General features: G+C 48.6%; 1 protein-coding gene across 9 annotated transcripts in view; it reads right to left on the bottom strand.

Moving 5' to 3' along the window:
- LOC129864961 (neuron navigator 3-like) overlaps positions 1–22,827 on the bottom strand; it is a 290,755-nt gene that overhangs the window by 87,487 nt on the left and 180,441 nt on the right. For 8 of the 9 annotated variants that reach the window (XM_055937305.1, XM_055937310.1, XM_055937306.1 and 5 more), the window contains exons 7-9: positions 19,813–19,955; positions 9,401–10,478; positions 5,518–5,633 (exon numbers count right to left, since the gene is read on the bottom strand). In XM_055937305.1, the coding sequence (XP_055793280.1) occupies positions 5,518–5,633; positions 9,401–10,478; positions 19,813–19,955 (1,337 nt within the window). Of the gene's footprint in view, positions 1–1,369; positions 3,000–5,517; positions 5,634–9,400; positions 10,479–19,812; positions 19,956–22,827 lie in introns of those variants that run through there. The other variant, XM_055937314.1, reaches the window with a different exon arrangement.

The raw sequence follows: 22,827 nt of genomic DNA, 5'->3' as shown, positions 1-22,827 counted from the left end.
ATGTTACTGCTATTACTACCAGTGTTTCTACTATTACTAAAATGATTATTTCTGTTAGCACTACTAATAATACAACCACTACAACACAGTAACTATGACTACCTTTAACTGACACTACTACCCAAGCTTCAGTACACTACCACACAGTAACTATGACTACCTTTACCTGACACTACTACCCAAGCTTCAGTCTACTACCACACAGTAACTATGACTACCTTTACCTGACACTACTACCCACGCTTCAGTCTACTACCACACTGTAACTATGACTACCTTTACCTGACACTACTACCCAAGCTTCAGTCCACTACCACACAGTAACTATGACACTACTACCCAAGCTTCAGTCCACTACCACACAGTAACTATGACTACCTTTACCTGACACTACTACCCAAGCTTCAGTCTACTACCACACAGTAACTATGACACTACTACCCAAGCTTCAGTCCACTACCACACTGTAACTATGACTACCTTTAACTGACACTACTACCCACGCTTCAGTCCACTACCACACTGTAACTATGACTACCTTTAACTGACACTACTACCCACGCTTCAGTCTACTACCACACAGTAACTATGACTACCTTTACCTGACACTACTACCCACGCTTCAGTCTACTACCACACAGTAACTATGACTACCTTTACCTGACACTACTACCCACGCTTCAGTCTACTACCACACAGTAACTATGACTACCTTTACCTGACACTACTACCCAAGCTTCAGTCCACTACCACACTGTAACTATGACTACCTTTACCTGACACTACTACCCAAGCTTCAGTCTACTACCACACAGTAACTATGACTACCTTTACCTGACACACTACTTCAGTCTACTACCACACAGTAACTATGACTACCTTTACCTGACACTACTACCCAAGCTTCAGTCTACTACCACACAGTAACTATGACTACCTTTACCTGACACTACTACCCAAGCTTCAGTCCACTACCACACAGTAACTATGACACTACTACCCAAGCTTCAGTCTACTACCACACAGTAACTATGACTACCTTTACCTGACACTAGTCAGCAGCACTACCAGAACAGCAGCTCCACATCCAGCTGTACATACAACCGTACGGATGGAGACCTGTGTACGCCCCTGGCTATGGTGTGTGTGACACCTACATTGTAGTTGTGTGTGTGACTTACAGCGTGTGTGTGGCTTATAGAGTGTGTGACTAAGGGTGTGTGTGTGTGGGTGTTACGTTGTGTGAGTGGGTGTGTGTTAAGGTGTAAGCGTGTGGGTGTGTGTATTACGGCGAGAGAGTGTGACTAAGGGTGTGTGTGTGTGTGTGTGTGTGTGCGTGCGTGCGTACATGTGTGTGTGTGAGACTTACAATGTGGGTGTGTGTGTAGCACCTGCTCCAGGTCACCCAGCATGGTGAGGATCACCTCCTTGTCCAGCTGAGCCGTGCCCTCGCGGGCGCCCCCCTCTGCCTCCTCCTCTGCCCAGTACCCCCTCTCCCTGCCACCCTGGTCACCGACCCTGGTGCCCGCCGCTGATGCCACCTCGTCGTCCGAACGCCCGCTGCTGCCCTCTTCATCCGTACCCTCCTCCCTGGGCTTCCCCAGCTGCCCACGTGGCGTCTCCCGAGGCGGTTGCAATTGCCCGCCCAGCGATGCCCGCCCGACCGCCGTGCACCTCCATGGCACGGGGATGAGGGAGTGCTCCGACTGGGAGAGAACTTTGGTCAGGGAGAGGGACAGGGAGCGCGCCCTGGTGCCCCTCGCGCCCCCACCATCCCTGGCTGGCTCCTTCCTGGGGCTGCCTCCTCGCGCTGGGGATGATGACAAGGACGAAGAGGATTTGGAAGGCGTGAGTGGGTCATCTAGCTCGAAGGAGTACACCCGCTGCTCGCCCTCGCTCAGCAGGGTCAGGTTGGTCAGGGAGCGCTGCTTGCGGAGGTTCAGGTTGTCTGGGAGGGGCTGGGGGGGTCGGCGAGGGGGGCTTCCACCCTGGTACACGGAGAACTCGGCGCCTCTCTTCATCTTCACCTCCTTTCTCTCGTTCACTCTCTCTCTGTTCGTCAGTGGGTCTGTGCTGGTCTACCTGTTTGGCTCTGTTCCCGGTCACATTCTGGCAGTGGTGGCTGGTGAGCCGGAGGAGGGGAGAGGAGAAGAGGGTGGTGAGAGAGGTGAAGACTCCTCTATCTGTGGGGGGGGCTTAGGTGGCCCCGTGTCCAGCGCTCACCGAGGGTCCAGGCTTCATCCAGATGGAGGGAGTGAGGGATGGAGGGAGGGAGAGCATGTCGCAGACGCCTGGGTGAAAAACTCCCCCCTCACGCACAGAAGAGTCCAGAGGCATCCTCCAGACATTGCATTCCCATGGTCACCCAGCTAATAACTGGTGCCACAGACACACACCAACACAAAAAAACAGACACTGCTTTACCTCCCCCTCCTCCTCCTCTTCTTTCTCTCTCCTCCACCTCAAAACAGCAAGAAGCGGTGAGGGGTGTGGATGAATGCGATTTTACATCTCTCTTTCTCACGCAATCTCTCTCTCTCCTCCGCTCTATTCTACTCTCTCTCTGCTTCTCTCTCTGCTTCTCCCTCTCTTTATTTTTCTCTATTAAGAGCAGAGGGGAGCATTTCATTCCTCTCTGCTCTCCTGTTAATTACCAGCTCAACAGAGCCTTTGCTTCTCTCCCTCTCTCCTCTCCTCACACCAGAGAATGGAGCCAGCACTCAATCTCTCCGCTCTGTTCATTTTAGCATTCAGCCTGCAATTCTATCCTTCCTCTCTCTCTGCTGCTCTCTCTCTTACTCTCTGCCTCATCTGTTTCTCCCTCCTCTCTCTCTCTCGTCTCGCTGGTTTCCCTTCCCTCTGCTGCAGTAGTGGCAGCCTCTGCTGTGGCTACTGCCGACCATCAAAGCACGTGTCTTCAGTCTCCACGTCTGCCCACTTCAGTTCAGGAAACGCCTCACCACAAGTCGCTGGGTACTTGGGGAGTATGTGTGTGAGTGAAAGAGTCAAAGGATGAAAATGCATGTTCAACACTGCTGCCTCCTCCTCTTCTCCCTCTTCTCCTCCCCCTTCTCCTCCCCCTCCCCTTGTCCCTCTTCTCCTCCCTTTCTCCTCCTCCCCTTCGCCCTCTTCTCATCCCTCTTCTCATCCCCCTCGTCTCCTCTTCTCCTCCCTTTCTCCCACGTCTCCTCCCTCTTCTCATCCCCCTCGTCTCCTCTTCTCCTCCCCTTCTCCCACTTCTCCTCCCTCTTCTCCTCCCCTCGTCTCCTCTTCTCCTCCCCTTCTCCCACTTCTCCTCCCTCTTCTCCTCCCCCTCTTCTCCTCTTCTCCTCCCCTTCTCCCACTTCTCCTCCCCTTCTCCCCCCTCTCCCTCTCTGCTTTCCCTGATAAAAACCAGAGTGACTGGGAGTTGTTTGGACAGCACACCTGCGAGTTGCGGCTCCCTGATAGCCGTGCTGCGCTGATGCACAGGCTAATTAAACACTATAGGGTTAATGAGGTAAGGAGTAAAGCCCCGGCTCTCCTCTCGCCTCGACAAGACTGCAGACTGTCTGCCAACAGAGTCAACACTTCCTCTAGTATTAATAACCTCAACTGTACAGACACACACACCATAGACAAACAACAGCCTCCATGTGACCACACATGCTATAAGCTCGTGATGCAGAGAAACTCATGGTAGCAGTTGCCCTGAGCAACCATATCCAAGGTGACATTAACTGCCATGGACAGAGATGGTATTTACAGTTGTAGGATCTTAATTTGACCAGTTTCTCCCCAGACATTTTTGTAGGGGTTGATACATTTTTAGTTAGGTCAAGTCTGACATTTTAAAATGTGTGCCAAGAGTGTGCAAAGCTGTCATCAAGGCAAAAGGTGGCTACTTTGAAGAATTTCAAATATAAAATATATTTTGATTTGTTTAACACTTTTTTTGGGTTACTACATGATTCCATATGGTTTATTTCATAGTTTTGATGTCTTCACTATTATTCTAAATAAAGAAAAACCCTGGAATGAGTAGGTGTGTACAAACTTTTGACTGGTACTGTATGCCTACCTCTACATTGACGCTACACTGATCTTCTGTGAAATGACTGTAAGTTGAACCACCAAAATGTAAATGAAATGTAAACTCAGTGCTGCAGGAAATTTAGCCCGAAGATGATGAACCATAAGTAGCTTTTTGAAAGACTTCCTTCACTATAGAGGCTACCGCAGACTCACATTCCAGGCAAGGAGCAGTTCAGGAGTCAAAACGAAGAAAAAAAACAAGGGTGCAGTTTCCCCTAGGTACAGATCTAGGATCTGCTTTCCCTCCCTGAACCCTAACCTTATGAATAGTGAGGGAAAAACAAAAAACTGACCCAAGATCAGTGTCTGGGGGCAACACAATCGTCCTGATACAGAAGTGAACCACCATGGTTCCTCAGATTATCATCTACATACGTTCATAAAAAGACCCCCAAAAACAGCAAAATCAGACTTTCTGAGTAGAACGCAGCTGCAAACATTTTCATAAATGAACAAATCGAAGCAGAAAGTTCGATGGAGTTTGGCTGACGGCGGCGCTCATTGTGCCGTGACCACAGCGTGTATATTACAGGTTTGGATGTAAAAACACAACATTCCAGACATTGTACTTCGGGTGTGGCTTTGTAAAGGCATACATTTAGAGGACTAAAGTAGCGCTATGTAGGGACCGTTCCCTTTGTAGACGACGATTTGGGGAGTCATTTGTTTTGTGACAGAACAATCTTTTGTTTCCCCATACCCAAATGACAAACCAGTTTATAGTAGAGCAAAGCCTAAGACATGCACTGTGTTTAGTTAACATGCAGACCCACTAGGCAGGAATACATAGCAATGTCTATTTTCTATGTCACAGTAGATGTACTATGATTTGGCAGATACCTGACCTGGAATACCAAAGCTACGTAATAACACGTCATCATTTCCAAAGGACATTATCCACATTACGTTTCCATCGCATTGAAATTCTATTGGTTTCTGTGTAAATGCCAACCTGAGCTGCAGCCCAGCCCACCACCCAGACAATACAGATTCCTGCTATCTCTGTCTCCTGCAGCCTCTGGCCACTGTCTATCCGGATGAGCCGCCACATCCCCACAGCTAGAACAAGACGCCGGGCGCCGGGGCGTAACCGACGGCAACTGCGTAAACAAAGGGCCACAGATGCCTCCAGTGTCCGCCAGTCGTTCCTGACCTTATCCCTTCGCCGTGTGAGGCGGGGATCAAGGGACCCCCCATGCTACCTCAAACACAAACATGCACACACGCATTCACCGGAAAGTACGCACACATACAATGTACTGTAACACACACACACACACACACACACACACACACACACACACACACACACACACACACACACACACACACACACACACACACACACACACACACACACACACACACACACACACACACACACACACACACACACACACACACACACACACACACACACACACGTCAGCGAGTGTTGCCCACCTGAGATTTCTTCCAGGCACTGCTTGGCAGTCTTGCTGTAGACCAGGTCTCCCTTGGTGGGGCTGAGGCAGTGGTCTGTGGGGGCCACCGTGGTACAGTCGTTCTCGGAGTACGTCCTGGGAGAAACAAACAAAGCCGTGGTTATTCAGGAGCCACATTGCATAGAGTGTTTGTTTTCATGTGGTAAACAACCCAACGGGACGCGGACTGAAATACTCTTTTTGTGCTTTTTCGTATTTTCAACAGACGAAGATGAATTTCTCAGGAGGATCTCTTGGATGAAGTGAGGTTTTGTGGGTGAAGGGAAGTTTGTCTCTGTATCTGTGTGTACATGTGTGTGTGTGTGCATGCATGAGCCTGCCTTTGTGGAGTCGAAATCCACATACTGGCTTGCATTCCCTGTCTCCCTATAGCCTATGGGCCCTGGTCAAAAGTAGTGCACTAAAAAGGGAATAGGGTGCCATTTGGTAGGCAGCCTGTGTTTGTTCCCTTGCCTTGGGCAGAGATGTGAGAAACACAGCCAGACGTCCTGACGGCTGCTAGATAACTCTCCCTCACCGGCACACCCACAATAAAGCCTTTCCCCAGCCACCTGCACCGCCACAGATAAACTGGCATCCACAGAATGCTGCATCAGCCAATGAGTTGAGCACCGTGAAACCTCGTTTTCGAACATCCGCCCTACAAACTACTTCTAGATACATAGATTTTCACAGAGAAACATTCAGAAATATGGCAACAATTTGACAGTCTGCAAAAAATGTAGTAATGGGTAAATTAATTGTTTACTGGGGAGGGTATATATTCTGACAACTCAGTTTAGGAATGTTTGTGATAAAGATGTACAACAAGGATCTCAAATCAGTCTAAAAATACCCTGATAAATGTACTGAGAACAAAACAAAGCACAGCACAGCCAATCATAAGTGAGAATCTCAGGTCGAATCAGGTCAGAGAGAGGACGCACATACAACGTTAGCGTCACACAGCAGCGCCTTACAATCACCTCCCCGGCTGCTGTCAAAGGCGGAGGCAGGGGGACTGTAATCAACGAAACACAAACTGCAGCTAACTGCTGCCTCTGCTCTTCTCAGCCCCGGCTGCTCTGCTGTGGCACAGGAGAGGGAAGAAACCTAATTGGCCCTGAAATGATGGTAAATTGCGGCGCAGCGGGAGGCCCTAAGTGCGAGGCCGCTGACAGTTCCTCCTCTGTTCAGGCAGGTCGGCAGGGGCACACCTCCCTCCGGAAGGGAGTGAGAGAAACAGAGGAAAGGGGGAGGGAGGGAGACATGGGATACTATAGCCAGGATTGGACAAGTGAAGGGGAGAGGGAGGCGGGAGTGTGAGTGATCAGGTAGAACTGAGCATGTCAACCTGTTGGCTGCTGAGCCACAGAAGACAACGTGCTTTTCATTTTGGTTGATTGCATCCTGGTTAAGTAGCTGAGCCGCTCATGATTAGGACCTGACATGAATACAAAGTAGGAGAGGGTTATGAAGAGAATCCCTTTTTAATGGCATGACATTACAGTGTATTTTGTGCGTTGCTTGTCTCCCATTTAATGCAGATGGAGAACAGGTTGGAGAACAACAGCCGTCAACTGCATCTGCCTATGAATGATAATCAGGGATGCCTGTTAATGGGCAAGACGGCGAGGTGCATTGGACGGATTAGGACTCATTCTCAATGGTGAGTCAGCGAGCAGCAGAGTGCATTGTGTGCCAAGGTTGAAGCCTTCTTGGAAATAATAGAGAAAGAGAAGAGAGGGAAAAGTTCCCCGGAAGCCGATTATGGCTCGTTAATAGGACCCCCCCCCCCCCCCCCCCCCCCCAAAAGGCCAGAACTGCTGTTAGCACGCCCGCCATCATGCACAGACTCTGTCTCTGACATCACAAAACCCCCATCCAGTCGACAGATTGAAAGGTGGGAAATTAGCTTTGATCTGCGGCATCCGTCTGGAATCAAGGCTTCCAACTCTCTCCAGACACTCTAATAATAGGGGTTATTTGGGGCGCCATGGGATGCAGAGATTCAATTGGTTGTACACACATCAAGATGGAGTGTGACTGGACGGGCCAGCCCTCGTGTGCCTGTGTGTGACTGTAGGGTTGTCAAACGAGCCTTGGCACCACATGCAGTCCCGTGGGCACAATGACAGAAGGCGGGATACGGATAAAGGAGTGGAAGTATGGAGGGATGGATGAGGGCCTCTTTTCTCTCCATGAAACCTGTTCTAGATGGATCATGATGAGAGACCAGTCAAGACGCAGCCTGCGTTCCAAATAGCTCCCTATTTCCTATAAACCTTAGAGCAGAAACCTGTGGGCCCTGGTCAAAAACAGTCCTCTGGTCAAAAGTAATGCACAACACAGGGATGCCATTGGGATCAGATGCATTTGATAAGACAAGTAAGGTTGAAAGAAAGGCTGGAAATTCATCTTGGAGTATAACTGTCACAGTAGAAGAGGATATTTTAGACAAACATGCCCAATACTCCCCCCTCAATTCCACTAACAACGACTATCTAAACTGTCACAATAAATCCTTTCTTTTGTATTATTCTCAACAAAGTTGAACTCCTTCGCAGGAATCAAGTGACAAACAAGGGACATGTGCTGCATATAAAACACCCAAATGATGGACGGATCAGACACAAGTTCAGCTGAACTATGTCAGGTGGAACAGAGGGCCTTGGTGTAATGCTGCAGGCATAGACATCAGGACATGGAGATAGTGAGGTTAGTTTGTAGTGTCATTCTAACAACCTGCTGAGGTTAGTTTGGGCTGTCATTCTAACAGCCTGCTGAGGTTAGTTTGGACTGTCATTCTAACAACCTGCTGATGTTAGTTTGGACTGTCATTCTAACAACCTGCTGAGGTGAGTTTGGGCTGTCATTCTAACAACCTGCTGAGGTGAGTTTGGACTGTCATTCTAACAACCTGCTGAGGTGAGTTTGGACTGTCATTCTAACAGCCTGTTGAGGTTAGTTTGGGCTGTCATTCTAACAACCTGCTGAGGTTAGTTTGGGCTGTCATTCTAACAACCTGCTGAGGTGAGTTTGGGCTGTCATTCTAACAACCTGCTGAGGTTAGTTTGGACTGTCATTCTAACAACCTGCTGAGGTTAGTTTGGGCTGTCATTCTAACAACCTGCTGAGGTTAGTTTGGAGTGTCATTCTAACAACCTGCTGAGGTTAGTTTGGACTGTCATTCTAACAACCTGCTGATGTTAGTTTGGAGTGTCATTCTAACAACCTGCTAATGTTAGTTTGGAGTGTCATTCTAACAACCTGCTGAGGTTAGTTTGGACTGTCATTCTAACAACCTGCTGAGGTTAGTTTGGAGTGTCATTCTAACAACCTGCTGAGGTTAGTTTGGGCTGTCATTCTAACAACCTGCTGAGGTGAAGGGAGTGCACCAGAGCTGAGGGGAAGGCAGTGTACCAGAGCTGAGGGGAAGGCAGTGTACCAGAGCTGAGGGGAAGGCAGTGTACCAGAGCTGAGGGGAAGGCAGTGTACCAGAGCTGAGGGGAAGGCAGTGTACCAGAGCTGAGGGGAAGGCAGTGTACCAGAGCTGAGGGGATGGCTGTGCACCAGACCTGAGGGGAAGGCTGAGGAGAAGGCAGTGCACCAGAGCTCATTTGGGTAATTGTGATTTGATTGTGCATTTTTCTTTGTATTTTAAGTGAACGTCCTACAAAGCCCTCTATAGAAAAGTCCAAGTCTGTTAACAGCCTTGAAGACAAAGGCTGTCAGATGAGGATTCTTAGCTTGATGGGATTACTCCCCCAGGTTTCTAGTGGTATGCACGCACGTACACACACAGACACAGACACACACACACACACACACACGCAGAGCTGCACATACACAGACAGTCTCACCTATACATGAAGGGGGCGACGGTGGCTGTGTTGGGGTGGTTGTGCTGCTGCTGCTGGGGGAGCTGCACCGCTCCGTTCCCCCCCATGGCCCCTGGGGGCTGGGACAGGGCAGAGGTGCTGGTGGAAGACACCATGTTGCTTCGCCGGCCCTCCAGGCCCCCCAGGGAGCGCTGCTGCATGTAGTAGCCCCCCTGGCCCCCTTTAACCACCTTGGCCTTGTCCCCTTCCCTGCCCCCTCCACTACCACCCTGGGTGGCCTGGGTCTGGGCTTGACCGCCGGCCGGCTTCCCCGTAGCCGAGGGGGCCTTGAGCCCAGGCTTGGGGATTCCACTGGAGGCAGGGGGGATGGCGCTGTCCTTCTTGCCCGCTGCAGGCTTCCCTCCCTTGGGGATGAGGCTGGCGATCTTAGAGGTCTTCTTGGATGGATCCACCATGGGTTCCCGTTGTTCATCTTTGGGAGGGGTGCTGGCCTTACCTCCTTTGCTCCTGCTCTTATCCTCCTTGTCTTTGGGCTGGGGCAGGGACTTATTGCTGCCGCCGGTGGAGGGCGACGAGTCCTTCACACAGCCCTTGTTGGCTGCTGCCAGGGAGGGGGGCGAGGCAGTCTTGGCCAGCGGCTTGGTGCTGTTGCTGCTGCTAGTACACATTGACGACGTTGGCTCCGTTATGCTTAGCTCTTCCTCGCCGTACTCCGACATGTCATCCTCCTCCTGCAAGGCCATCTCGGCCACCGACGGCGAAGTCCGCGAGGCCGAGCGAGGGTTGATCATCCGGAACTTGTCCAGCATGGATCTCTGGGAGGCGCCACCGCCAGCGACAGAGCCCGACTTGGGCGCCTCGGTCATGGGGGGCCGTAGGCGGTCGGAGGCGGGGGGTGGGGTGGGCGAGTGAGAGGGCGAGGTGGAGACCGAGAGCATGGAGGAGGTGGCACTGTGCTTCATGTTCATGGACTTGCTGCGCCAGGACTTGCCGGCGGTGGGGGAGGGGATGGCAGAGGCCAGCTGCTGCCCGCTGAGGCTGGTGGGCACTGGGGCACCTCCGTTCATGCTGCCAGGCAGAGGGATGCTCTTCGCCGATTCTGCAAGGGAGACAGATAAACAGACACACCACAGTTACATCAACCGTCTCAGGAACACAACTGGATCAATACATGCACATGTGGTCTCATATACTGAGAGAACAATTTGGATTGAAAATGAAATGGCAGGTACTTTCTATATAGAGCCAAATATTCACCATCATTGAGTCTTCTACAGCAGGGGTGTCAAACTCATTTCATGGAGGGCCTAGTGCCTGCAGTTTTACGTTTTGTCCTTTCATTGAATCCCTAGACCACCAGGTGTGGGGAGTTCCTTATTAATTAGTGACCTTAATTCATCAATCAAATACAAAGGAGGAGGGACACTCGGCCCTCCGTGAAATGAGTCTGACACCTGTGATCTACAGCCTCTGGCACTTTGACAGAAGAACCATCATTGCAGTAAAAACGCTCTCAAAAGTAGCACGCTATGATATAAAAGCACACAGGATCTTCCCCAACAACAGGTATGACTAGAGTAGTCCATCACATGGGAGCCTTCCATTGGCTTCACGCTGGTGTCTCAAAGATGTTGTTGAACCCAGCCCAGGATCCACTACACTGTCACATTTACACTTCTATTACATGATCACAAGCAGAGAGAAAGAGAGGGAGAGAAGGAGAGAGAGGGAGATGAAGAGGGGAGAGAGGGGGGGAGAGAGAGACAGAGACAGAAACAGAGATAGAGAGAGAGAGAGAGAGAGAGAGAGAGAGAGAGAGAGAGAGAGAGAAAGAGAGATAAAGAGAGAGAGACAGACAGAGACAGATAGACAGAGACAGAGAGAGAGAGGGAGAGAAGGAGAGAGAGGGAGAGAAAGAGGGGAGAGAGGGGGGGGGAGACAGAGCGACAGAGACAGAGAGACAGAGAGAGAGAGAGAGAGAGAGGGGGGGAGAGATAAAGAGAGAGAGATAAAAACGAGAGCGATGTTGTTTGGATGGGTCAGCAGGCATTTTCTGCACCACGGGAGACAGACATTGCTCTCTCTGCTAGGCTGCAGGGGGGATTGGTTGGTAAGGATGGGGGGCATAGTCGGGGGGTAGGAACAAAAAAGAAACGGAGCAGATCGGCAATGCGCTATCCAAATCTTTCCCACTGCAAACAGATCCTAATGCAGCAGTGCAGCAGTGCAGCCTGCTGCGCGCTCAAGCAAAAAATGTACTCAGCAATTGATTCTGCGAAACCTAAAACTGTTGCCGTTTCCCCTTGTGACAGTGGGATGCCAGCAATTCACCCCCTGGGCCAAAGCTGCCTGGGAACTTGGCAGGTGTCTAATGCCAACAGAAAATATTTTTTTTTACTAGTGTGGCGTTGGAAAGCAAGAATGGGTTGATACATGAATAAAACAACTGTATACTCGCTTTCAAAAGAACCGGGGTGTTTCAGAACACACACACACACACGCACGCACGCACGCACGCACGCACGCACGCACACACACACACACACACACACACACACACACACACACACACACACACACACACACACACACACACACACACACACACACACACACACACACACACGCACACACGCGCAGAGACACAGACACACACACTCTATGACGTGTCGGCGCTACACTAGATGGACACAACCACGCCTCACGTACACCCATCCGTCAGGAGCGTGAGATAACCGATGGTCCCGTTAGCCGCTCAGCAGTGGCTCTGACCTTCTGAAGGACCCCCATTTCTCCTCTCTAGTGGGTGTTCAGATCATCATCAATCCCCCAGCAGACGCCTCCCGGCCCCTACGCTGTACTTTCCATGGAGATACATTGATACTGTGCTGCTACTTTCTACCAAGGGGAGAAGTTAGTGATAGGAAATGCATTGCAACCTTAAGGATTATACAATATACTGTATATACAAAAGTATGTGGACACCCCTTCAAATTATTGGATTCGGCTATTTCAGCAACACCCGTTGCTGACAGGTGTATACAATTGAGCACACAGCCATGCAATCTCCATAGACACACATTGGCAGTAGAATGGCCTTACTGAAGAGCTTAGTGACTTTCAACGTGGCACCGTCAAGTCAGTTCGTCAAATTTCTGCCCTGCTAGAGCTCCCCCGGTCAACTGTAAGTTCTGTTATTGTGAAGTGGTAACGTTTACAAGCAACAACAGCTCAGCCACGAAGTGGTAGGACATCCAAGCTCACAGAACAGAACCACAGAGTGTTGGAGCGCATAGCGTGTAAATATCGTCTGTCCTCGGTTGCAACACTAACTACCGAGTTCCAAACTGCCTCTGGAAGCAACGTCAGCAGTCGGGAGTATCATGAAATGGGTCTCCATGGCTGAGCATCCGCACACAAGCCTAAGATCACCATGCACAATGCCAAGCGTCGGCTGGAGTGGTGTAAAGCTCGCCACAATTGGACTCTGGATCAGTGAAATCGCGCTCTCTGGAGTGATGAATTACGCTTCACCATCTGGCAGTCCGACGGACTAACGTGGGTTTTTTGCGGATGCCAGGAGAACTCTACCTGCCCGAATGCATAGTTCCAACTGTAAAGTTTGGTGGAGGACGAATAATAGTCTGCGGCTGTTTTTCATGGTTCGGGCTCCTTAGTTCCAGTGAAGGGAAATCTGACATTCTAGACGATGGAAGCAAGTCCCCCGCAGCAATGTTCCAACATCTAGTGGAAAGCCTGTCCAGATGAGTGGAGGCTGTTATAACAGCAAAGGGGGGACCAACGCCCTATTAATGCCCATGGTTTTGGAATGATATGTTTGACGAGCAGGTGTCCACATACATTTTGGTCATGTAGTGTATGTTTGCCTTCTATTGTTGATTGATGTAGTGTCAAAGAGCAGGGACATGCTGGGATTCACATTCACTATATAGAACTGCCTGTCCTCTCCATCTCCTCATTCAGCTCTACTCTCCATAGACGACACTACTTCTCAAAGGATGCTCGATGGTTTATGGAACCACATTATTTTCAAACCTGCATGATGGAATTCTATCTATGCTGAGTCATAAACACAGCAATATAGCTGAACTGGTGGCCTTTCCAGGGACGCAGCCTCGGCCTGAGGCACTGTGATTCTCCCTAACCGTGCAGTATTTTCCCCAGAGGCAAGGGAAGGAGAAGGGCTTTAGCTGCCGCCACGCGAGGCGCCGAAACACTAATCAGCTTATGATCTGGGCCACAGCCTTTAAAACCTTACGACGTCTGTAAACGTGTCAGTCCGTGGCAGGAACATGTAAGCTGGCAAACGCCAAGTCATCTCTTTAAAGACCAGCTTGTGTGTGTGTGTGTGTGAGAGAGAGAGTGTTAAGACACAGATAGAAAAAGAGAGAAAGATAGAGAGAGAGAAAGATAGAAATAGTGTGTGTGTCTCATGACTAGCCCGACTGCTCTTCCTGCCCAGAATCTCACTTAACCCTTACATCTTACAAAAAAATACCCCAATGCCCCAGGGCAGTGATTGGGGACACTGCCCTGTACAGGGTGCCGTCTTTCGGATGGGACGTTAAACGGGTGTCCTGACTCTCTGAGGTCATTAAAGATCCCATGGCACTTATCGTAAGAGTAGGGGTGTTAACCCCGGTGTCCTGGCTAAATTCCCAATCTGGCCCTCAAACCATCATGGTCACCTAATAATCCCCAGTTTACAATTGGCTTATTCATCCCCCTCCTCTCCCCTGTAACTATTCCCCAGGTCGTTGCTGCAAATGAGAACGTGTTCTCAGTCAACTTACCTGGTAAAATAACGGTAAAATAAAAAATAAAATAAAAAATCTAAGAAGCCCAGTCATTCTTGTGTTAGGCTGACAGAGCTTGCCCTCACACCATGGAAACAGCCGTGAAAGTTGGGCAACAGAAATGCCACGCTTGATTTGATTTCTTTGTCGGAGTGGCGGGCAACACTGTGATAAGATTGTGAATGAGGGCCGAAGTGTTTGGGATTCAGTATGCGCGGCCAGCGAATTAACCACGTCTTTAAAGATAACAGGGGACCGAAGGATGCCATTATATACCAATCGGCTGACGCCACCGCCACCAACGCCCCAGAGAAGAAGTAGAGACTTGGCGTTACCATAGCAACACACTCTTTCACAACCGCTTACTTCATCGGCTAAGAGTGAAATGTCACTTCTGCTGGCTGGGCGCTGGACCCTCACACGTCTGCTGCTCAGTGCTCACACACCATCGTGTGGCACGCAAACACACACACACATGCCCCCCCCACACACACGCCACCCCGCCCCTACACACACGCCGCCCCGCCCCTACAAACACACACACACACACACACACACACACACACACACACACACACACACACACACACACACACACACACACACACACACACACACACACACACACACACACACACACACACACACACACACACACACACACACACACTGAGCTGAGTAAATCCTCTTGTAATAAACACCAAGTCCCAATATCTGTGAGCCTGCCCTCATTTTCTCTCCCTTTGGACAGCTGTACGTGTCCCCAATGGCACCCTACTCCCTATATAGTGCACTTAAATAGGGAATAGGTTGCCATTTGGGACGCAGCCCCTGTCACCCTGAGCTGGCCTGCACTAGCCTGCAGCTCTTGCTTTTTACATGATCTCTTCAGACAGGCTCTTCTGCCATGACTAGACTCTCAATTCCCTGTCTTTTGCTAAAGGTTTAGCTGCATCATTGAAATTTATCTGACATTTCCTTGGAATCGTTTGATTTGACCCCCAAATTTAAGCCTCCGCCCTCGCAGGGATGAGTTAATCTTATCTACAGTGGGCCTAAAGTTGAGTCCTTAGGCTGGGGTCAAACTCTCACTCCCAATGACATGACTCCCCCATTGGCAAACTGTTGAGGAGAGCGACTGGCGACTGGCCATGTTAAGCAAGGCTGATTAAAATAGATTGGAAATGTGTTGAGCTGCATATAGAGAAAACAATCGACATACACAAAAACATTCTGAATCACACACATTAAAACAGACCTGTACCAAGATTAAAGATTGGAATTGCAACATTAAGTACAATATTAAATGCTTAAGTACCAGGCTGATTCATAAGCATGGACATGACTCCCGAGTTTAACACTGGACTAGTGACTGATAGACAAGCAGCAGACTGCCTCTTCATCCACCTGTACACCATGCAATTAGCATACTGCCAGTGAGAGGGAGAGGAGACAGACAACATACTGCCAGTGAGAGGTAGGGGAGACAGACAATATACTGCCAGTGGGTAGTGAGAGAGAGTGGAGACAGACAACATACTGTCAGTGAGAGGGAGGGGAGACAGACCACATACTACCAGTGAGAGAGAGGGGAGACAGACAACATACTGCCAGTGGGTAGTGAGAGAGAGGGGAGACAGACAACATACTGTCAGTGAGAGGGAGGGGAGACAGACCACATACTACCAGTGAGAGAGAGGGGAGACAGACAACATACTGCCAGTGGGTAGTGAGAGAGAGGGGAGACAGACAACATACTGTCAGTGAGAGGGAGGGGAGACAGACCACATACTACCAGTGAGAGAGAGGGGAGACAGACAACATACTGCCAGTGGGTAGTGAGAGAGAGGGGAGACAGACAACATACTGTCAGTGAGAGGGAGGGGAGACAGACCACATACTACCAGTGAGAGAGAGGGGAGACAGACAACATACTGCCAGTGGGTAGTGAGAGAGAGGGGAGACAGACAACATACTGCCAGTGGGTAGTGAGAGAGAGGAGAGAGACAAACGACACAAACCCCAAGAAAGAAGGACCATGGAGTTGGCTGTTCCCACCAGGGGAGACATTAGCTCTGTTTTAGGTGGTAAAGTAGGGTGTGAGTAATGGTTTAAACGGTGGAAGGGGGGTACTGAGGAAACAGAAAAACCTTCACTCCCTTTCTGGATGGGGGATTCATGTGTCCCAAATGGCATCCTATTCTATATATAGTGCACTACTTTTGACTAGAGTCCTATGGGCCGAGCTAAAAAGTAGTTAACTATAAAAGGAATAGGGTGCCATTTGGGAGACAACCACTGTGTCAACAGGTCTGGCAAATGGGACACAGGGGACAGTGAAGGTACTGGTGTAAATCTAGTGGGCTGGCTCTGGCCAAAATAAACAGGGTCGGTGACCGGGGTCTGTTCATGGTTGGTAGACTGTTGTTCTCTGTTAACGTGTATGGGAAGAGGGAGAGACGGATAAAGAGAGAGAGAGAGGGGAGAGGCGTTGAAAGAGAGAGGGAGAGAGTGGGACAGAGAGCGAGAGAAAGAGAAAAGGGGAGAGGGGGTGAAAGAGAAAGAGAGAGAGAGAGAGAGAGAGAGAGAGAGAGAGAGAGAGAATGTAGGGATGGAGAAGCATGAGGAAAAAGAGTCTCCCGTTGACTGGCCCTGAACTGACGACTGACGACCATAACTCCATTGACGACCATAACTCCATTGACGACCATAACTCTACTGACGACCATAACTCTACTGACGACCATAACTCTACTGACGACCATAACTCTACTGACGACCATTACTCTACTGACGACCATTACTCTACTGACGACCATTACTCTACTGACGACCATAACTCTACTGACGACCGTAACTCCATTGACGACCGTAACTCTACTGACGACCGTAACTCTACTGACGACCGTAACTCTACTGACGACCATAACTCTACTGACGACCATAACTCTACTGACGACCATAACTCTACTGACGACCGTAACTCTACTGACGACCATTACTCTACTGACGACCATAACTCCATTGACGACCGTAACTCTACCGACGACCGTAACTCTACCGACGACCGTAACTCTACCGACGACCGTAACTCTACCGACGACCGTAACTCTACCGACGACCGTAACTCTACCGACGACCGTAACTCTACCGACGACCGTAACTCTACCGACGACCGTAACTCTACCGACGACCGTAACTCTACCGACGACCGTAACTCTACCGACGACCGTAACTCTACCGACGACCGTAACTCTACCGACGACCGTAACTCTACCGACGACTATAACTCTACTGACGACTATAACTCTACTGACGACCATAACTCTACTGACGACTATAACTCTACTGACGACCATAACTCTACTGACGACCATTACTCCATTGACGACTGTAACTCTACTGACGACCATTACTCCATTGACGACCATAACTCTACTGACGACCATAACTCTACTGACGACTGTAACTCTACTGACGACCATTACTCTACTGACGACCATAACTCTACCGACGACCGTAACTCTACCGACGACCGTAACTCTACCGACGACCGTAACTCTACCGACGACCGTAACTCTACCGACGACCGTAACTCTACCGACGACCGTAACTCTACCGACGACTATAACTCTACTGACGACTATAACTCTACTGACGACCATAACTCTACTGACGACTATAACTCTACTGACGACCATAACTCTACTGACGACCATTACTCCATTGACGACTGTAACTCTACTGACGACCATTACTCCATTGACGACCATAACTCTACTGACGACCATAACTCTACTGACGACTGTAACTCTACTGACGACCATTACTCTATTGACGACTGTTACGTTCCCCAGTTTCTGTGTTCTGTTTTGTATTTGAGTGTGTGTTTCAGGAGATGGCTTCCTGAAGTACTCCCCAACCAGCTGATTGGTCAACCCCAGGCTAATTGGTGATTGGAGCTGACCCCTCCCCCTCGTCAAGAAGCAGCTGACACTAATCACCATTGCCACCTGAAGATAAAAGCCAGTGTTCTGCCCCAGGAGAGAGAGGAGAGAGATGAGATTTGGAGTAGAGATTTGGAGATTGAGAGAGAGAAAAATTAGATTGTGATATAGTGTTGGTTGTGTATCAGAAAGTGTGGTATGTACTGTTGTTGTTGGTAGCAGTTCTGTTGTTGGTAGCAGTTTTTTCTATGTCCTGTGTTTGTGAGTGTTTGTGAAATTGTTAATAATTACTCTGTTTCGTTTGTTCCCAGGGGGGGAAGGAGAAGGCACTTTGGGAGTGCTTAGGCAAGAGGCCCGAGGGCATACATATACCCGTAGTATATTTACTGTCTAGGCACACTAGGTAAGACCTGGGCGGACCACCCCCTGTATTTTGGTTAGGGCACCAGGCGGTGTTAAGTTAGGTAAGTTAAGTGGGTAGGCAGGTTAGATAGGAGAGGGGGAACTTTGATATTTACTTTCTTTGCTTTGGTTCCGTCCAGCCCCTTTTCCCCATATTACCGTGTAAGAAAATAAATCCAAGTAAACGGTAAAATTCTGCTTTTGTGTCATCCTTACTCGCACCTACAGTCCATACCTCTTGCACTTCAGAGAGTTGAGTTCCCTCTTCTCAGAGGCGTGCGTAACACGACTATAACTCTACTGACGACCATAACTCTACTGACGACCGTAACTCCATTGACGACCATTACTCTGTGATAGTGACAGAGGGATGAAGGGAGACGTGAATTGGTAAGGGAATGGAACCACCACTGTACGATCATTGTAAAATACTGAGAGACAAATATTCAATATCTACGAACATAATATAAGCTCAAAGAACCACCAGGTAGGGGGTCGTTTAGAAAAGAGCCTTGTTGAAGCCTCTTTTTCCCCAAGCACATAGGGCCCTGGTCAAAAGTAGTGCACTATATAGGGAACAGGCTACCATTCGGGACACAGACAAATCATTTAATCCACTTACTTTCGGATAAAAGTAATTTGACAATAATAAAATAAGGAAAGCGAGTGTGTGACAAAATCTGTCATAATGGCAGGTTATTATGCTTGGTGGAGCATGGTGTGATTCAGACCCACAGCTCTGCAGTCTAACCACTACTACTCACCATGCTGTGAAATGCACTGTCTTGCCTTCTCCCTAAAGGAATACCCTACAACTCTAGTCAACTACACTGCTGATATGATTCAGCAGACTGGTTAACGTGGAGTGTGCTGGCATGCCCTGCTCTGTCCAGCCCATTGTGTTTATCAGTGGCGCCACCTAGTGCATGTTGTGGACCATGCGCTCAAAAATATAAACGTTGAATGGTACTGACTGACCCTGAGGAAAACAGCTGTAGAAACGTAGGGGTAAGAGAATGAATTCTAAGACAGTAGAGGTTTTCCTGATTCTGTTTAAACCTTATGAAAGGTGAGTTTAGACACGGCCATTTTCACCATCACCATTTTCACATTATTGTGCCGATCCTAATCAAACTGCGCTGGTTTTACATTGTGTCTTTTTCATCAAGGTTCCAGCAACCGTGTAACCAGGCTAGATTAGAACAGTTTGGTTCGGCCCGGCTCATACGGCTCAGGCCTGCTTCTACCTGATTCTAGGTTCACCTACCTCTGTCATTGCCACTAGCATACTGGAGAGGCTTGCTCTTATCGATGCTGTTAAAGCTCTGACTCCTCCTGTTGAGGTTGGAGGATCCTTGGCCCTTGGGGGCCCCGCTGCCTGCAGCGGACACCCTGGTCGGCCCTGGCAACCTGCAGAGGAAAACACAGCGGGTGAGGAGAAAGCGTGAACACACATAGAGCAACAAAAAGAAAAGTCTAGCTAGGTAGTGTGTTTGTGTTGTGCTGAAAGGACCATTATGTTCTCTCTGGGACATGCATAAGAGCCCACACATGGATATAAGCTCTCACACACAGACAGACAGACAGACAGACAGACAGACAGACAGACAGACAGACAGACAGACACACACACAGCTAGTGTTATGCTGAAAGAACCACATGTATTCTCAGGGACACACACAAGAGAATACACACTTCAGCATCTGTGGACAAATTGTCTAATGTGGATGTTTACTTCTGATGCCACAGCTGGAGCGCAGTCATAAGTCTCAGAGGGGAGAGGCCATAGGCTCATTATTCCATTAGAGACTCGTTAAAGCATGCTAACGGATCTCACAGTCCACTACACTGACACACAGGGCAAGGTCTTCTCAGTACTGCACCCAAACAACTTACTGATTGGTTAAACACTGAGATTAACCAATCAGCATGGCTAAAAGGCTCAGTGTAACACGCACGGAATGCACCCACAGTCCTTGAGTCAAGCTGGACACTTCAATGCATCTGGCGAGGTAACTGCCTTGGGCATAAATAAATTGATGGTCATCATCGACGGTCCTTTTCTGGGAACTTTTACTTTGATTTGAATGTTTTATCAGTGAGATAATTGACCTGGAAAATATGTTGCTGACGTCCAACTTTGCAGATGGACTCGTTGACCGTTACGAGGAAGTGAAATCTATACAAATCTGCCTTTGTCCTGGAAAAACATCATCACATCTCAAAGAAAATGATCTAATCACATGACCATTACAATATATCTCTATGAAGTTCATACAGTTTTGATTACCGGTCCGCAAAACACACAAAACCTTCATTCATGCCCCAAACACACAGGACAACCTCCAGGCCTCTTTAGAGTGATACAGAAAAAATACATCTGGTTTCAGAGAGAGAGAGAAATAAAGAAAGAGAGAGAAATAAAGAAAGAGAGAGAGAGAGAGAGAGAGAGAGAGAGAGAGAGAGAGACAAAGAGAAAGTGAGAAAGAGAAGTGAGAGAGAGAGAGAAAGAGAAAGTGAGAAAGAGAGAGAGAGAGAGAGAGAGAGAGAAAGAGAGAGAGAGAGAGAGAGAGAAAGAGAGAGAGAGAGAGAAGAGAGAAGAGGAGAGAGAGAGAGAGAAGAGAGAGAGAGAGAGAGAGAGAGAGAGAGAGAGAGAGAGAGAGAGAGAGAGAGAGAGAGAGAGAAAGAGAGAAAGAGAGAGAGAAAGAGAGACCACTGTGACTGACCCAAACTTAAGGAAAGCTTTGACTATGTACAGACTCAGTGAGCATAGCCTTGCTATTGAGAAAGGCCGCCGTAGGCAGACATGGCTCTCAAGAGAAGACAGGCTATGTGCACACTGCCCACAAAATGAGGTGGAAACCGAGCTGCACTTCCTAACCTCCTGCCCAATGTATGACCATATTAGAGACACATATTTCCCTCAGATCACACAGATCCACAAAGAATTCGAAAACAAATCCAATTTTGATAAACTCCCATATTTACTGGGTGAAATTCCACAGTGTGCCATCACAGCAGCAAGATTTGTGACCTGTTGCCACAAGAAAAGGGCAACCAGTGAAGAACAAACACCATTGTAAATACAACCCATATTTATGCTTACTTATTTTAACTTGTGTGCTTTAACCATTTGTACATTGTTACAACACTGTATATATTTAATATGACACTTGTAATGTCTTTATTGTTTTGAAACTTCTGTATGTGTAATGTTTACTGTTAATTCGTTTTGTTTGTTTCACTTTTGTGTATTGTCTACCTCACTTGCTTTGGCAATGTTAACACATGTTTCCCATGCCAATAAAGCCCCTTGAATTGAATTGAATTGAATTGAGAGAGAGAAAGAGAGAGAGAAAGAGAGAGAGAAAGAGAGAGAGAGAGAGAGAGAGAGAGAGAGAGAGAGAGAGAGAGAGAGAGAGAGAGAGAGAGGGAGAGAGAGAGAGAGAGAGAGAGAGAGAGAGAGAGAGAGAGAGAGAGAGAGAGAGAGAGAGAGAGAGAGAGAGAGAGAGAAGAGAGAGAGAGAGAGAGAGAGAGAGAGAGAGAGAGAGAGAGAGAGAGAGACCTGGTGAACAGCATGAACTGCTCTGTGTTGTTTCATGAAAGATGCTAAACACATTTCCCCAGGGGGATTCCATCATCTAAACTACCCCACTATCCAATCCACATCATTTATGTCTGGCCCTTTAAAACTGACACTCCGAAAAGCTTGGCAATTAAAGGGGAGTATGGGAGTTTAATTAGACATCGTAACCCTGGACAAAGAGACTTAACAACAGCACATAAACCTGTCACAGACGCAGACTGAGGAAGCTTGAGGGACTAGATGGCAATGTGAAGTAATGGCTAAGGGTCAAAACAACACAACCAGAGAATTAACATCTTGGCCCTGCAATAATGCATCTAGGGAAATGACTCTATTAAGTCCCAAAATGACAACCTATTCCCTTTATAGTGCACCACTTACAGTAGGGCTCTGGTCGAAAGTAGTGCACTATATAGGGACTAGGGTGTCATTTGAGATGCAACCTCTCTCTCTCCTACTGAATTGAAACCATATAGAGGAGACAGTCATCTGTTTGATAGTAAACATGACTGTGTGTGTCAAACAGACAATAAAACACGTTCCGAATTGGGTACGTATGCGGCTAAAATTGTGGTGGCAGAAATCATACTGTGACGAGTAAACGTGTACCTTTCTGTTTCAGAGTAAAAAGCCAACTCGCAATGCAACGCAGACAATGGACTGGTCGCGACTGAGTCAATCCATACGTCATGTTAT

This window comes from Salvelinus fontinalis, chromosome 11 (genome assembly GCF_029448725.1).
Source record: "Salvelinus fontinalis isolate EN_2023a chromosome 11, ASM2944872v1, whole genome shotgun sequence".
Lineage (NCBI taxonomy): Eukaryota > Metazoa > Chordata > Actinopteri > Salmoniformes > Salmonidae > Salvelinus > Salvelinus fontinalis.
This window is presented reverse-complemented; position numbering and strand designations above follow the sequence as displayed.